The 18,417-nt window shown below is 44.7% G+C and overlaps 1 protein-coding gene across 1 annotated transcript in view; it reads right to left on the reverse strand.

The window, feature by feature from the left end:
* Window positions 1-12,034: 12,034 nt before the first annotated feature.
* The window catches only part of setbp1 (SET binding protein 1), a 30,838-nt gene continuing 24,455 nt past the window's right edge, over window positions 12,035-18,417 (reverse strand). Inside the window, exon 7 of the mRNA XM_040196630.2 lies at window positions 12,035-16,808. Coding sequence (XP_040052564.2) covers window positions 16,300-16,808 — 509 coding nt within the window. The 3' untranslated portion in view covers window positions 12,035-16,299. The remainder of the gene's footprint in view (window positions 16,809-18,417) is intronic.

Genomic DNA, 18,417 nt, shown 5'->3' on the forward strand with positions numbered 1-18,417 from the left:
TTGTGAAAAACAAATCAATAAATGAGGAGTTTAACACTGCATATATTTTTAAAACAAATGTGCAACCTGTGCAAAACAAAAATGAGTGCAGGTGTGAACCATCTCATACTGATGAAACATATCACACATCAGTATAAGTGGCTGCGGCGAGCCTTTCAACTACAAATATTTTCATGAACATGTTTGCAGGCTTGACACGGCTCCTCCATTCACGCTCAACTTGGATTCATGCTTGGATCTGAGGCAACAGCAGCCTGTGTACTTTCGTAAACTGGAAACGTCTCAATAGTTCTTGAAAAAGGTATTGAAACAAAATAGTTCTGAATTCCTCCACGTGCCCCCCTGTAACGGCAGTGCGACCTACCAGGGGGTCGGGCCCCGCGGTTGGAGAGACAGCGGAAGCTGTTTTTTTGTCCTCCAAGGTTGTGAGACACAAAAATTTGATGGTGACATAAGAATCATTTTGGCATTTTAAAAATGTTGCTGTAAATCCCAATCTTTGTTTCTGGTACCTTTATCAGCTGTTACGTGACAGAATGTTCCTGAACGTTCTTCATCCGCAGATATTCAACCGGTCTGTCTAGTTACCTGAAGCAGTTATTGATTGAACAAACATTTGAACCTTCTCCTGCTGAGTCACGCGACATACCGGAGTGGTGTGAGCCTCTCAACAAGAAATAAGCATGAGTGGAAGACCATCTGAGCACATAACATTGGTAGTGCCGACATGCCAAATCCTCTGGTGCCAGGACCACAACCTCATAAATAGACCATATCATCAGCCTTGTTAAGGACAGTTAAGATCTCCATTGCAGATGACTGCTTCTCTGCAATCGTTGTGCATTCGGTTTGACCATAAATATCTCAAAACTTGAAACCTAACAAATAGGACTGCATTTTTTTGACTTATGTTGCTTCCGCGACAGAGCGATATGTTTCAAGTAGCTTTACATGGGAGTTGTGTCGGCTTCAAGTCACACACAGAGGATTCGGGGAAATCTGTGCACTGATTTGTTGAATATGTACTTGAGCATCAGTGTAGGCGAGTAGGTTGACAGGGACATCTGGTGGAGAAATAAGAAATGGCACATCCACTGTGTCTCATGATCACTTGACCTGTGGACTTCGCACTGGATCAAACCAAAGGATTCCTCTGGATCCATTTGTCTGCAAGGAACTTCTTCACCACGGACTGACGCGGTTCTCTCCGTGATTGTACACCGGCGCTTGTGAAGTGATTCATTCAAACTGCATGGAGGATCAGACAGTTAGAGGGATCTGTAGAGAACAGAAAAAAGCAGCAATTCTGTGTTTTCAAGCAACTAACTGATCCTTATGCACACACAAAAAAGACGGCGTCAAAGTGAGCCCCTATGTGTTTGTTTCCATGTGTGTGCGTCTGTGTGTGTGTGTGTGATGGGGTGCTGGGTTGGGAAGGGGGCTCTCCGGTCTCTGCCAGAGTCTATGGAACCTGATACTCGATGACTCTCCATCACAAGAATGTGAGTTTCCTTCTCTCGGAGCATCTGGCGTGACGCCCGACCACATCCCCGTCTGTGTGTTTGTGTGAGTGCGTTGTAGCTATTTGCCCCTTTTTCAGAATGAGTGGCCTCCTTTAGCGCATTGAGAAATTCTTTGCATGGCGGTTGTTCTTAGTTGTCTGCTACCACGCTGCCACTTTCATCACAAACGCGTTGCTTCCAGGCGACGAGCTAAATGCAGAGAAAGAGGCTAAAAACACAGACTTTAAATATTATTATCATCTGGCACATTTCCAAAAATATTTTTGGGGAATTTGAATGGACTGGCAATAGGTTTGGGTATCTTTTTTATCCAGCAGGCATGCCAGGAACATCTGTAACACGCTTATACAGGACACAGTGTGGTCAATGTGCACGGTGGGCTAGAGATGATAACAGAGATGATGCTTTGCATCCTCTGCCGATGGTTTAAAATGATCTGCTGAACATGGATGAATGCAGATGAGCTTGTATTCTGACATTCAGTATGTGTTGATATTTTCTGCTAACATTAATATTTACCTGGATATACCTGGAGTTGGTGGTTTCACTCAGCAGACCTTTGAGACTCTTCAATCTTTTACCATCTACTCTACACATAATCAAAGATCTGTGCACGTGTGAGACTGTGTGTGTGTGTGTATGTGTGCGTGTGTGCGTGTGTGTGTGCGTGTGTGTGTGTGTGTGTGTGTGTGTGTGTGTGTGTGCGTGTGAGACAGGAAGCGAGAGAGCAGGTATGAGTGAAGACAAAAGCTCACTTGTTCACAGAGGTGCTTTATCCTCATTACACTCCTCATTTGTTTACACTGTTAACTCCCTCTCCCTCTTTCTCCCTCTTTCTCCCTCTTTCTCCCTCTCTCCAGTGACAAGTTCATTCAGCACACAATCTGTAATCAGTGTTTATAGCGGCTCTCGCTCGCGACATGTTACTGTAAAGTGGTCCGTACGCCGTTTTGGGGGGAAACGCAGGCGTACAAACCTTTCACATGCGAATCAACGGGCATGAGAAGTCGCACAGACGCCTCATGGGAGATGATTAGCAGAGTGGAAGTGTGTTTGGTGGTGATGAGCTACACACCAGTTGGTGGCAGGGAGATGTGAGAAAGAAGGTTAACGGTAACGACAACCCTCGGGTTCTGAAAGAGACGGGCCTGCAGAATTCAAATCAAACCGTCAGAGAAAATGGAAGTTGAAAAGAAAGATAAAGAGACCAAAAGCGGGAGAAGGGAAGAAAGCGGGAGAGCAAAGGAGAGCAAGAGACAGAAAGTAATTGGTTCTGTGATGGCTTCCAGCTGTATGGCACCCAGCCAGGGACCAACTCTGCATGACACGCAGACATGCACACATCAGGTCGCTAGTGCAACATTAACAGAAGATCTCGGTATTTTCTGACAAAATGTGTTAGTGAGTGATACATAGTCGGTTGCACAAACGTAAAAAATCCATTTTGGGATTGGAATAAAAACGTAAAGCAAATACAAATGTGTGTTAGTCTCTACTTACTTTACTGGGCATCAGAGCATAAACGCTTTTTGTTCCAGCTAAACCTCTGCAGCTTGAGACATTACATCAGCTATCACGGTGCAGAAGACGGGGAACAAAAAAGGACAAGTACATCACCCATGTATTTAACATCCCACATCTGCAATTAAAACAGTTTAGCATAAGCAGAAAGCTGTAGTCTACTGCTGTTAATCAACTTTACATTCATGATTAACAAAGATTCTCTTATGTAAAGCGGAGCTGAAGCTCAGCTGGAGATGTCAAACGTTTGTCATATACTGCACAGTCTGTTGGTGATATATGTGTGTGTGTGTGTGTGTGTGTGTGTGTGTGTAGGAATGTTGGGTGCATAATGAAGCTGTTTGAAAGATGATAAATGATCAAGTTTCCCTTCGAGGGAAGCGACAGAATGTCAGTCAAAATAAATAGCTCACACACTCACACTCACACAGAGACACACGCTCATAAAGAGTGCACATTACGGCAAAACCACGATCCAGAAAGCTATTACAGACATTAACTGGTGGAAATGTGGTTAATAAATAAGTCAAGGCTGGGTGGAAGTACAAATACTGTCAACAAATAATCAATCAAAAGGAATTATGATAGTGGAAATACTCCTTAAATCACAGAAAGTCTGCTCGGAAAAACACATGCACGCAATAAGAAGTTAGGACTATATTGGATTAAGACTCAGACATCCAAATGTATCAAGTGAAAACAAAAATAATATTACATAAATACATATTATTGGTATGAATACTTCCAATAATATGCATGATTCCAGCATTTCCAGTACGGGGGGGAACAACACCAATTCAAGACTAGCGATTTCTACACGTCTTCTTTAACTTGACAAAAGTGACCTAGTTGATTCATTATTCATCACATTAGAAAGATACTCTGTGATGTGGGTGAGTTTCACTGAAATATTTGTCTCGACTGAGACAGTCGGGTATATTTGTCGTCCTATTTAAGAACTCATTTTCTGCTCTAAAGTGAATCTCTGAAGGATTTCTCTCTAATTGAAACTGAAGACTTTACTCTTTTCTCCCTCTGTTAGTCACGGGCTGCTCAGCGATGCTGTAACTCCTACAACGAGGCTTTCAGGCGGCTAATCGTGGTTTTGACTCAGTAAAGCTGTCTGCTGTTTGACGTTCTCACAGCTCTTCCCAACCCGAGTTGCCTGGAGGCTTCATCCACTAAGTCAAAACATTGGCAGCTTGACTATTTAATTCCTTTTTGAGACGTGATTTTCCCTCCGCCACGTCTCACGCTCATCTGCTTTAATGTGGCCGTGACCAAGAGAATAACGTTATTAGAGTCCAAGTGAAGATCAGATGGACCTCGATGAGAGCTGGAGGGAGCCAGTGAATGTGGATCTTCATGGCGAGCCAAATTTTTCTCACTCCCTCTCCCTCTCTCGCATTGATAAACGTCCAGCGCGGCGCTCTGGAGCAGATGGTGGGGGCATTAGGACGGGGGGGGGGAGCTTCAGAAACCAGAGAAGTAAAATTATTATCTCTGTCATTTCAATGCAGCCTTTAGTCCAAGCCGCCACCAGAGCTTCCAAATCCATTTAAGCTTATCGAGGCCCCTCTTCACACGGCTTATCCTCCTCCAGGCTCTTCCTTTTTGAACCCCTTTGGATCGCTGCTCTTCAAAATCATCTCAAACAATTTACAGTGTGCAGAACGCCCCCCCGCAACACAAAGACACTGTCGTGTAATGACATATAAACCCTCGGATACTGACGTCGAAATGGCCGTATCCGTTTCTCTCTGAATTAATGCGCTCAGCGGGAGACGGGGGACAAATCCAAGGCGCTGGCCTGGTGAATTAGCGTTGCCGGAGTTGACTGCGGTCTTTCGACTTGAATATGAGCCGTCATTAGAATAACACACGAGAGTCTTATTATGCATGCTAGCAAATTACTAATATTTAATGATACATTTAACCTTCTAATGGCTCTTTATTAGACTAACAAGCTCTGGCCCAGTGTGTAGACAGTGTGTAGACTGTGTGTACATGCATGTGAGAGCGGCGGTGAAACGCTAATTAAGCCGTCGGGTTGTGCGGCAGATTAGGCGGACCCCCTGCAGTCTATGGCCTCCGTAGGCAAACAGGCCTCATCCCTTAGTCAGCCAACCCAAACACATCTGAGGCCGGCAGTACCCGGAGCTCAGCAATAACATCAGCGCTCACTACACCCAAATGTCTTCAGTCCAGTGAGGACGGATCAGATGTCCTGCCAGAGCCAACAGTCCCAGACTGCCGCTGGACTCACAGAAGGCTCGACAGAGATTTTAACTTCATCTGAAGGGGAGATTTTTTTTCACCCACTTCTCTCCACACACACAATCATGTCCATGTAAGTGTACATGTGCCTATGCATGGAGCATGTAGGCACACACACACACACACACACACGTCCACGTGCATTAATGCTTAAACACAGAAACCGGTGTCAGGGATGAAAATTAGTTTCATGTTTTCAAAGAACACAAGGCTATAAAGTTGTGTGTGTGTGTCTGTGTGTGTTTTAAGATGTAGTTACTCCACCACAAAAGAATGGAAAATCTAGCCTTGGCTGTGCACAAATAACAGTTGAAACTACTTTAAGAGGTATGATTGGACACATGTTAAAACAACTATTAGTTAAGTTGATTTATTTTATTGTCTTTAGCCCCCCCCCCCCCCCCCCCCCCCCACACACACACACACAGTTTATCTGTTGTCAGTTGACATAAATTAACGAGGTACGTTCTGTCTTTTGCTTCCCTTGCAGTCTTGCTTGTGGGTCTCTGAAGGTTTTGTGAGTCCTCCGTCTGTAGCGACTCCACATCCTAATCAGGGTTTAAATAAAGTAACGGATGAGGTTGCTGCACGTTTCCCACCGTACGAATGACACATACTGGATTTGTCTCCACTGGATTTGGGGGATTTTCCCTCAGGGTGGCCACATATTCAGATTTTTGTCACAGCAACACAAAGGGAAGTCAGAGCTGTTACTCCACCTCACGGAGTGCGAAGCAACGAACAAACCACAAACAAGTGAAAGATTGTTTGCACCTTCGAGTGATTTGTTAGAACGAGACTATTTGCACCGCGATCCCATCCCGGACCTGGTGCATGTGCAAACGTGCACGGCCTGCGTGTGACTGCAGCTCGTCCTGGGGGACGCCAGGCTGCTCTCCCCGGCTCTTAAAATGGCCGCCTGGAGGCACGGAGGAAAAGGGCTCCTTTCATGAACGCTGCACCTTTGATTAATCTGAGCAAATCTGTTCCCCATCCGATGGCTGACAGCTCTGTGGCCGAGGCAGGGACCCCAACACACGCACACGCACACACACACACACACACACACGCAAACACTGTCTGCGAGTGTTGACACAGTCCAGATGTTGGCAGCTCTGTTCGAAATGAAAGCAGGGCAGCCGGCCAACAACCTGAACCACTCTGATATGTTTACAATAATACTGTTCTGGGACTCGGGACACACGCACATGTGCATACGCAGACGCACGCAGTCATACATACAGTGCGCGCACACGCGCACACACACTGTGCAAGCGTATTCTTAAAAAAAGAAACGGGGAATTAACTAATGGAAAGCTAGCGCGCCACATCGAGAGGCAAAAGTGAACCAACTTGTGGTGTGGCAGGAGACGACAGAGAGAGTTTTGTGAGGCCAAGAACAGAAGAAAAGAGAGGAGGGAATCATTACCGCCGCCTTGTTTTCATCTGTCTTCCCCCCGCTCTGCCAGTCAGACAGAGAGAGGGTCAGGAGATGGAAAAATAATGGTGTGGTTACGTAATGTGGAGTATTGGAACGGAATATGACAAGAGAGAAAGAAAGCACCAATTGGCTCCACGCGGCGGGGCAGCAGAGGTCCGACTTCACCTACTGTTCTCCACGGCCGCCGACCTCTTGAAGAGACGTGAGAACGGCCTTTGCGCGACCAAATATTTGACTCCGCCAGCAGTAGAGTTTAAATCATTTTCTTTGCTTTTCTGGCCTTTTCACCCAATTCATTCTCGGTGCGAGCCTGAGTTGTGTAAACAGTCGATGGTTCTCGCAAATGACATTACAGTCATGCAATGACTTTTTTTTCACAAGATATATTTCACTTCACAAACTGCCTCAGGGGTTCTGAGCTCCCACGTAGACACTTCTGTTGACACACTAAAGTATCAGCCCAGGTGTTGTTATCTAACGAGTGCCTGAGGTTATTTTCTATATGTTGGCATAAAACCAAACCTGGTGCACATGCGTCTAATGAGCCGTCACTCAGCGTCAGTCTGTTGACTCTAATCGCTCGTTTGTTCTCAGCATGCTTCCCCCGACTGTCACGCTGTGTCAAAACTTTGTGTTTACCTGACAGCTCAAAGCTTCACTCTTCTTCATTGAGTAGACACACACACACATGCCAGACGCACACATTAAGGCGTATCTTTGTACATGCAGGCGCGTATGTTCAGAAATGTGAGGGTTCTTTTGGATTACATCAGATAAACAGGCATGAACAGCCTATTGATGCTGTTCAGTTCCTGGCTGAATCCAACAATGAGATGAAATCAGCTTGTTGTGGCGGATTCAGCCAAGGCGCAGGCATAAAAGAAAGACGACACAAAACAGTCTGATGTAGAACTAAATGCTTTCATCTGTTCCAACAAGACCAGACCCAAGGAGAAGTGGTCCTGACTGTCTCACCGTTTGCCTCGGCTCGTTAGCAGGACGTTTAAATTCACCGTCAGCTCCCCACCACATTAGTTATATGACATTCAACTGTGTTACAATGGTATAATATTACTGAATAATTATTAGTTTACTGTAACAAAGGGTCATAATAGGATGTCGGAGAGAGAGAGAGAGAGAGAGAGAGAGAGAGAGAGAGAGAGAGAGAGAGAGAGAGAGAGAGAGAGAGAGAGAGATTATTGTTCTACCAGCATTGATTTTCAGGGCCATAAAATATAAAAGATCCCTGGCATTAAAGAAAAATCCACCAATAATTATGAATTATTTGCTAACATGGTAAATCACTGTTGCAATCAAGTTCATGTCCACAATGTCCTGCACAAAGAAAATGTATATTCATACATTTAAAAGGCCTTAAGGATTGCCACATGTTGAGCTGCGGCCACTTTGTTCCCGATCTGGTTCAATCCTCATTGAAGAATACCAATAACTTCCTTTAGCTCCAACATGAGGTTCACATTTGCTTTTTTGAAATAAAATTGATCGACAAGTACCTATTATTACTGAATTATATTCATTTGAGTTGTCACATTCATCCCCCCCTATTTTGTTTTGCTCTTCACTGCAGAGATTGAAATGCACGCCACTGCTCAAACATATGGGATGAATTATTTTAACGGTGGGGAAGAGAGAGACGGGGAGAATATTTCCACAAAACGTTTAATTGAACGTTGCCTTTTGTTTTTGCTGTTTCTCAGCCTTTCGAAGCTACGCTGTTCCATGCTATCACTGAGCTGATGGTGGTGCAATGATGTGTGGAGGAGCAGTGCCAACTTCAGCAGGAACACCTGGTTCTGCCATCCAGCCCGAAACCAACTACACAGCAGACAAACAGTGCAGATGAAAACTAACCGAGGAGTTGAAATCCTTTTCAACACAGAGACGCGCTCCCCGTGCGTCACATAATCTCATCCACTAAGGGGTGTGCTTGTTCGCTACGGGGGCCCATTAATAAAATATGACTGCATCATATAATAGACCCTTCTGCCAAATTACAGCAGACAGAGAGACATCTTATTAGGAGGATTGAGGGGGAGGTGTGTGTGTGAGATGGAGCCCGAGTAGAGAGATTAAGGGACTTACTCTCATCAAAAAGGCACATTACCTAAGTGTTGGCATCATTAATAAGACTAAGGCAGAGCCAATCTACTAACAAAAGCTATAACTGTGACCAAGGAGACATGAGAGAAGAGAACAATCAGTCCCCACCGCTGTGCAGGTTCTCCCTTTTGTTTCGTTCCTGTCTCGTCCCACCAGCACACAGAAATAAGGTACATTTTCACACATCCTCAAACACAAAGCAGGGCACCGCTCTAAATCCAAATCAAACTGCCGTGAGTCACGCTGTCACCGTGGCAACAGTGGCCAGCCTCATGCAGAACACATTCTGTCATATCACTGGTGGTTTTTCTTTTTCCTGTTCATCTATGCGGCACGCGCAGACGTGGCCAACTTTAAGCCACAGTAAATCCTGCGCTGATCTCTCAAGTGGATCGATGAATAAAGCAGCGGAGTGTGTTGGTTCGACTGCTCGAGGTCATAGTTCAGACCGTTATCATACAAATCCTTCAAAGGCCGTCCTGCACCATCTCAGACAGGAAAACTGCATCCGCGTAGCCAGGCTGCCGCCCTGAGTGCCTCGACTCGAGTCAGTGACGGCGCTCTGTGTTCTGTGGATGTGGCTTGAGGGTTTTGAGGGATCAGAGCTGCGCTGATACGTTTCACCACAAGATGGTGTCTCCCATCGCTGAGCAGTGGAGAAAGAGAGAGGATGGAGATCAAAGTTGCCATCGCTATCCATCTTCATAAACACAAGCGATAGTCGTGCTCTGGAAACAGCTACAGAGACGGATCGGGCAGTTACGTGGCAGGTCCTGGTCGTCCTGGAGGACTATCTCTGGAAAGTGTAGGACTTCTGTCTCAATGTCTTTGGCAGTTTTTTTGATTTACGGTGATTGCAAAAAAAAGAGACAGGGAGGATGGAGAAGGAGTAGGAGAACGACATTTGGTAAATGAGCTTTTGGTATTTGCTCCAATCACTCGGCTATCGTCTCCGGCGGCACCGCGTCCCTTCTGAGAGTCCTCGTCCCGTATTCTGCGTTTTGCAGCATTCAGGAATCAAGCAGTCACAACGAGGAGAGAACTACATTATTCATTTTGATAAAAGGTGACGGATGACATTTTACGCCCGTCGCACTCGATGATGGTTTTTACACTGAAAAGCAACAACAAAAGGAAAAGAACACTTGCCACAGATGGCACATAAGTGCTGCACAGACACTTTAGTAGACTTCATAGTGTTTGTGTACTCCACACCTTGATGGAGAGGAATTGCCGAAAGTCAAAGACAACTACGGGAGTTTACAGCAACTTCAGTTGGCTCTTAGCATGACAGGATCCGCGGTCCTCTTGCCGATGATTTACGGTTGATGAAGTGTGCGGGACTTTGGAGGACGAGTACACAATTTGAGAGTATAATAACCGAAGGGCCACCCACATCATCAATGATGCACTTCAAAGCTCCCTCAGGAGGAGGCCGTACTCGAGGCCGGCGGCGACGCGCTGTTGTTAAATGTCTGTCAGCTGACAACTCCTGTACAAGCAGCTCATAAGCACTAATGTGAGAGAAACACGGGGACAGTGTCAGGAAAATGATGATGTTGACGTGTTGTATACGTGTTTGCATTACATTTGGGGTTGTCTAGTTAAGTTTTCATGTGAATAGTTATGTGTGCTCAGGAGTTATGGACACACTATGTAACGTAAAGGAGGTGCAAAGAACTTGATTTATTAACTTTTGTTTCCAGATTGAACCGTGCATATTTTTTAAACGCACACACTGTGACTTGCTCAACACCCTAAATCCTACATTCCAGAGGCGACTGCTCCACAGAGCAGTGGGAGGAAGATACTCCCTCATTTTCTGAACATTTTCCTTCAAAAGCAGGTAAAGCAAGAGGCTACAGCTGAGCACCTTAATTTACAAGTTCTGTCCTTCTGCTGCATTCCGAGTATAAACCTCCACCACTACTTTTATATTACAGTTTCTATCATATCTGAGAAATGATCCAGTTCTGCAAATATGTCCTACGTATATTGTGCATGTTTTAATGATGCTGATTATACTCGTTCTGCCTTGCAAAGATATCACAGATTTGATTTGTAATCATATTGTTAGGATATATGAAGCTGAAAACCAAGAAACAACGAGGCTTTTGGCTAATAGCTGGAATGGTTTAGATTCTCAACCTATTCGTGGAATATATTCTACCTTTTTTCTCCATGAAAATGTAGAGTGTTCTTTTTTATAAAGCTTTATATTCCATGCAATCTTTCACATCCCTCTTGTGTTTGCCGGATACAAGCAGCTGAAGTAAGATCATTTGGCACTAAACCGGGTGTGAATCGACATTTTTCACCTCAAATTGATGATCCTGTTTCTCCCCTTGTAAGTGTACCTGCGGCTGAGTAGTCCACCCTTCATGCGGCACGTGTTTCATCGTGATCACAGGCGATATATCTCATCCTCTCTCTTGTGCTGAATGTGAAGTGGGGCCATGCGGGGCTCATCTACAAGCATCCTCAGAGAGTGATTTGGGTGCAGCCCTGACTTCCATCAGAAGGGGGATTTTTTTTCAGCATAGCACCGTGAGTGCCAACGGTTCCATCAGCACCACAAGATACACTCAGGCACATTTGGGCAGCTCACCCTGCAACCATGGTAACAGAAGAATTTTACTAGTTGGCAGCAGCCAATAGTGGGGCACTTCCCACTCAGCTCCATCCAATAACCGAGCTGCATGCAGCCCAGCCCACATAGAGCAGACACTGATGGGCTAGTGCAAGGAGGATTTAGAGATGTAGGCTTGGCTAATGAACAAGCACGAGAGTTACGAGCGTGTAGGTATGTGCGTGTGTGTGTGTGACTGTAGCATAATCTAATGAGAGGGTGCCCGCTCTAACTGCAAAAGCAAACACAGTGCATGTTAGTACTCATTCACTAAGACCATCTGACAGTCAACACCAACAATGCAGCAAAACCCTTCTGTCATCTCGCTCCCACACGCGTCGACATGCATGTTGCACGCACACACTCACACACACACAAAGACCCAGACGCACACAAGTCTCAACTGGCTCTTGTCACATAATAACTTATCAGCCTTATCTTGGCGTGTGACACAGCAGTTTTACGGGGATCAGAATGTTATATCCAAACCAAGAAATAAAGAAGAAAACATGTGCCACCATCAGCTGTCAATAAAGTCATTTATTATTTCACACAATGGATAACATGAACAACTGTAGTTCTTCTTAATAAGTGCTCAACGCTGCCTGCCAATAGAAGGGTAGCAAAAGAATGAGCTTTTCTTTCTGCGGAAAGAGAAATAAAAACAAAACAAAAAATGAACCTACAAGATCATGGAAGATAAACATGACCAAAAGCATGCCAGCGGACATGGATATACACATATATTGCATGTATATATGTGCTTAAGACATATATCTGTATGCCAGCAAATGCAAATACAAAATATATGTGTACATTTACACATACATACTGTGAAGGATATATGCATATACATGCGCATCTAGTATTTACTCTATATGTCAAATATTTGCAGTTTTTAATATTCATACAATGTACAAAATTGCTTCATGAATTAAAAAATCCATTACAAAAGAAACATATCAAACAATGTACAAGACTTGCTCCAAATTCAATTGAAATTCAACTTTCGGCTTGTCTAAAATATTTATGCATACAATCAGGTTGAGCATGCAAATAAAAGAAACCCACTCTAGAAAAAGGTTCAAATACACTATGTTTACAAACTAAAATATGCCCAAACAGTTAGAAGAGTTCATGTTGTGCTCTAAAGAAGTACATTTATTGGTTTTCTTTTCAGCTTTAAACAAAACTGTAGCTTTGAACTGTAACGTATGCTGTGTGGATGACTACATGTACATTTATGAGCTTCTGCCTCACGTGACCCCTCACTCCACGTGTAGGACACTCAGCACAGCGTGCTACAAAGGGAATAGGGAGTGATCAAAATTTAGGTGCCAATATATCACATTCTAGTTGTTGATGTGAACTGCTGACTGTGGGCTTCGGTAAATACAACCGCACCCACTGATTTAAGGTCAAGCGCTGCCGCGCTGCCCTTGATGCTGGGACCAAAACAAAACACGGTAAAAGATCCTCACATCACGGCTTAGAGGCCTTCTGCCGCCACGGGTCCAGATCCGACTGGTCCTGGCTGCTGAGTCCTTAACAACAGTGAGCTTGAACCCTTTTCACAGCCACGCACCCCCCTCGCTCTCCGTGTAGAGTGAAAGCTCTGGATTAGGACAATACTTGTCAGTGTTAGAAGGCACCGGAGCATTGGCTGGTAGAAGATACAGACAGGACAGACAACACCTGGGGTCTTTAGCTCTTACATGAGAAACCGCGGACTGACCACAGAAAGGAGTAAGCTGCCTAGCGCGTAGTCTCTACACCTCGCGGACCACACATCCACACCTCATCTTCACCACAACAGACTGCAGACCCACCAGAAGTCATCGAGCAGAGCGAGGTTAAGCACACTGACTTTACGACGAGTGTATTTTTGACTATTTTCTCTGACAACTCTCCCCACACGCAGCCTTCATGCTTGTACTCTTCATGCTACTCCACTCACCCAACTGGCTGCAGGCAAAATAGTTGCATTTCAGTGGGGGGTTCCTATTTTTGGTAGAGTGCACCACAGTGAGGCTTTCATCCTCTTAGGACATTTGAAGGTGTGATAAGGTGATCTATTTCTTTTTTAGCATTCTGTGTAATTTAACGGACTGAAACGATGACTATCGATGTACAGCAGAATTTGTCAAATAGGAACATCAGGTAACCATTTCTTTCTTCTTCTTGTGTCTTGAGCAGTCTTGATACAGAGAGAGAGTGTCGATTGTGGTTTTAGGAGACGGTCCCAGCATAGTTGAGCCCAACCGGTATCCATGCAGGATGGACCTACTAACACTATTTACAACAAATACTTTCGATACTATAGTTTTACATCTGGTTAAGGCTGTACTGCATAGAGCTGCAGTAACTATAGTTTTCATGAAATGATAGTCACTTTCTGCAACAACGTATTACAAATTATTACTGGTATTATTCATAATTCTTGTTATATGAATTAATTTTATTCAGTAAATAAGACCACTTATTTCTCTTTGATGAAGGGCGGGCCCAGAACAGATATCCCTTTTAAGGTCATTGCCAGGCATGGCCTGATGCATAGCGAGCAACAATGTTGGAGAACGCGGTCTCCATGACAACCTCCCCTCTTCCTCCTTTGCCAAGTGCATAACCAGTTTTATGGTTTCAAAAAACAGGTTACATACAGAGCAGAGTAAATGATCCTAAAATGTATCTGGGAGATTTAGTACAATTAATATTTCTGGATAGATATAGGGGACCTTTCTGAAAGTAGGCCAGCACTAGGTGTGTATTTAATACAGTAATATCATATTGTATAGATCCATCCCACCCTTCTCATATTCACTCACATTACTAGGAGGAAGCTGGTGACAGAGGATGCTGAAGCCTGGAATGGACACACGCAGTGTCAAGGTTCTGATGACTAAGACACGTCAATATGCACAATCGTGGATGTTTTGGGCCGATTTCGTGGGGCACTCGTTGCCACTTGATATTACTACGGTCGAATGTAACTGGTGAGAGAAAGAAACATAAGGCACAAGTTGAACTGCTGCAACTGAGAATCCGACCCAATCCAAAGAAAACCAGATCTCTTTGAAACAAAACTATCAAGAAACACTGATCCATTGCTTATATTTTGAAATACTTATTTGAGAAAATACCAACCACTACCTAAAGCCACAGATACTGTAGATAGAGTTTAGCAAAGGCTTGACATATTGACACAAAGATTCAAGATGGCTACATTCTAGAGTTCACTTTACATTGGTGCCAACGTGGTGGAGAGTTTGTCAAACTCAGAGAATTCAGATTCTTTTAAATAATACATCCTCACTATGAATACTGTAACTTTGGTTTCTAAATCTAAACACTGGATTTACTTTCAAAAATTTCCAAGGAGATGTATTGAAATGACGTTCAATCAAATCAGGTAGAAAGACTGGGATTCGCTTTTCGAAACACTGACTATGAGCCCTCTTCGGGTTGAACTATCGGATCACAATTCAGACAATTCAGGCTTCGGTTTGACGCTTTTGGCTGCGCAGCCTGCATATAAAAATTGATTAAAACAATGCGTGCTCTCTGGAATGGATATCCACACCATTGAAGGCCAAAACATAAGGCTAGAACAAGCATGTAAGTGCTGCATTTGATTGATGCGAGTGTATATGTTCTCATAGTGCAATAAACCAATTTTAAGGTTTACCAACAACACACCTGATATTTTTCCTGTATGCGATGCCCCCCTGGATATAAACACATAATCGAGTGAATGAATGAATACATGTGGTTCCTTCTGTCTGAAAACAAACTTGTCTTGAGTCTCACCCATGTCTGTTTTTGGTTATGAAATAATACACACAACTCTCATTGTCTATGGTACAACAATTCTATTTGATATACTGTATGTCATGTATACATGTCTATGCGCTGGTTTCTCATTGTACAAGGCAGGCAACAGTGGACTTTCTTTCTTTCTATGTACAGTCTGGGACAGTCTCATCCACCATATTGCCTCTACGTCACTATTCAGGGCAGGCCGGAGCAGGAATGTGATCGGTGAGACACAGGAGTGGGTCGGGGGAGGAGAAGCGATGGGAAATGAAAATCATGATTTGGGACCAGATAAGAGGATAAAGGGAGATGAAGTTTAACGGCAGGCACCCAGGGAGAGCTAAAAGAATTGAGGACAGTGATGGGCGGGGAGCGTGCCAGCGAATATCAGTGACTCCTCAGAGACAAACCAGGAAGGTACAGACAAGGGTGTGAGCAATAAACAGGGATAAGTAATGGGGTACGCTGGGTTAATTACTGCTGTCTTATCCCGCGTCTTTGAAAAGCGTCCACAGAAAGGCAAAAATAAGCAGAGCTGCACGGTTTAATATTAACCACTCTCCCTCCCCTTGCTGGTAAATATATGGCGAAAGCCACATTCAGATACAGTATCATAAAGTACCATAAACATCACTGTATCAGATACATAAAGAATCACATAATATCCTACACTATCATAAGTACCACACACTTTTATAGCATCAGGTTTAGTATCAAACAGTACCATATAGTGCCATTGCAAAGGAAGGTCCAATGAATCCTTGAAAGCCTCATCTCTTGTTGGGCTTAGCAAGCAGAGGGATGGTACCGTAAGTGTCTCCTCCTCCTGTGACCCTCTGCAGTCCTCACAAAGAAGGAGAAAGTCAAAGTGCACCACGGAGTCCCAGAATGAAAGGAGCACTGCATCTGAAACGGGACCGACTGCAACAACGGCTCTCTGTTACGGGTTACAGGGTGGCTCTCTCCTGCCCGGTTTATTGACCGGAGGGAGCCCATAACTCGTCCCTGGTGTGGCCCCTGCCTCTGCGTTTGCCCCCCGTGGAGGCCAGTGGAGGCACAGATCGCGCTTGGTGCACCACAGTCTCAATCGTTGCCGAGATGGAATCGTGATTTGAGAACTCCAGCGGCTCGGGGGTCAGGCTTGACCTGAGGCTCTGCCTGCCTGACGGGTCATCACACCTCTGCAGGACGGGCATCCCCGGAGTCCTCCCATCACCTCTCCTACCGGCCGACACGTCCAAACCCCGACAATCAGGCCGAATATCCACACTCCTATTAGTCGGCTGGGATTCTTCGATAGGCTTTTTTCGGGGGCGCCCGGGCCGTCTTTTAACGACATTGTTTCCTGTTTTGGCTTGTCGCTGCAGGCGCTTGGCACGGAGGATCTTCTGCACATGCTCAAAGTTCAAAGAATGCATCCTCCTCACGTCCTTGTGGATCTGTTCCACCTCGTGCCGCTTGTACCTCCGCTTACTGGGAACATCTGGGAGAGATGAGAGAAAGAGGAGAGAATGAGTGAGGTGATCACATGGTAAAAAAAAAAAGACACTAAAGGCTGCAAAGAGAAAAGGCGTTATTATGTTCACATCTCAGTACAAATGGGCAGCCTTGGAAAGGCCAGGAAAGACATTGTGCCAATTTAGCTCATCGAGAGAATCCGTCTTTTTTTTTTTTGTTGCTTCAAGAGCTTCCTGCTAATTTTGACATATTCATGTAAGCCTTTGAAAGCCCAGCTGAGCCAGGAGAGCAGATCCTATCCTGTAATTGTCTACTACAGAGCAGAGAGGAGAGGGGAGAGGAGGGGATCCCATTCTGCTAGCAGGAAATCCACAGAAATCTCTCGTTCAACCATTTAGATGTCGCCACACAATAACGACCCTGTGCATCTGGAGCACGGGCTGCCAGAAAGCCAAACACACATTTATTCACATGTGCATCCTCACACAAATACAAACACACACACACACACACGTGCATCTCCATCATGCACTAATAATGAATTCAGCAGTTCAGAATGGCTGAGCAGAAGAAACTGGAGCCATATTGTTTCCTTTAAAGTAGGGAACTGGGCACTATGCCCTTTACGCACTGTTCTCTCCTGCCTCCTCCACTTTTCTCCATCACTCTCATTCCCTTTTTTCCACTCTACTCTTCATACTCAGCGCCATGCTACTCTCTCATTTTCAATTAAACCGGTAACACTGCACCATTTCATTTCTGTCTCTATTTCAGAAACCGCTTCCTGGTGTTGGTCCATCGCTGTGATTCTTTTTGTTTCCCATCTCTGTCCCGTTTTGCAGCCCCCCCCCCCCTCCTCCTCCTGGGCACTGTTCCCGGGGCTCAGACTGAGCCACAGCCAAAATGGAGGAAAAGCACAATCAGCCGACAGTCCCCAGGCAGTGTGCAAAAAACACCCCAGGTCTTTTTTCCTAGAGCTGCACTCCTCTTTCTCCATTTACCAACCATTTGCTCTCTTCTTTCTCTCCAGAATCCTGCCGATTCAATGTAGCGGGGTTCTGCAGCCGATTGCAAGGCGTTGAAATAGTGATGCACAACCCAATTTAGAATATTACTGTTTGTTTCATCAAGCATGGCATCAGGGCTTAGAATAATTTACTAAATGAACTGTTGCAACCAGCAGCTACAGAGTTGTAATAATATCCCACATGGTTTGTTAGAGATCCCAAAAACGTTGAAAGGTACAATGGGAACTTACAAGGAGGAACTTACATTTAAAACTCAGCAGAACATCTCACTCTATTGTTGCTCAAAAATTTAGGGCAGACAGTGAAATTAGTCTAATGCAGAAAGCACTAAGTAGCAGTAGTTTATGAGCTGTGCACATGCTCAGGTATCAAGCACACACACACACATACAGACACGCTACAAAGTAGCAGAAATTTATGAGCTGCATACACAGAACATAAAACCAGTGACCTTCAGCGGTGTGAGGGGTCGTATAGCACGGAGGACCTGTTTCTCTGTGCAGCAGGAAGTCACTACTACACAGAGACACATGTGCACGGCTCGGGCTTCAGACAGGTCATCCCCATCGTTTAACAGGAGTGTTTCTCTTCATGAAGATGCCTGTG

The sequence above is a fragment of the Gasterosteus aculeatus genome, chromosome 13 (genome assembly GCF_964276395.1).
Source record: "Gasterosteus aculeatus chromosome 13, fGasAcu3.hap1.1, whole genome shotgun sequence".
Classification (NCBI taxonomy): Eukaryota; Metazoa; Chordata; class Actinopteri; order Perciformes; family Gasterosteidae; genus Gasterosteus; species Gasterosteus aculeatus.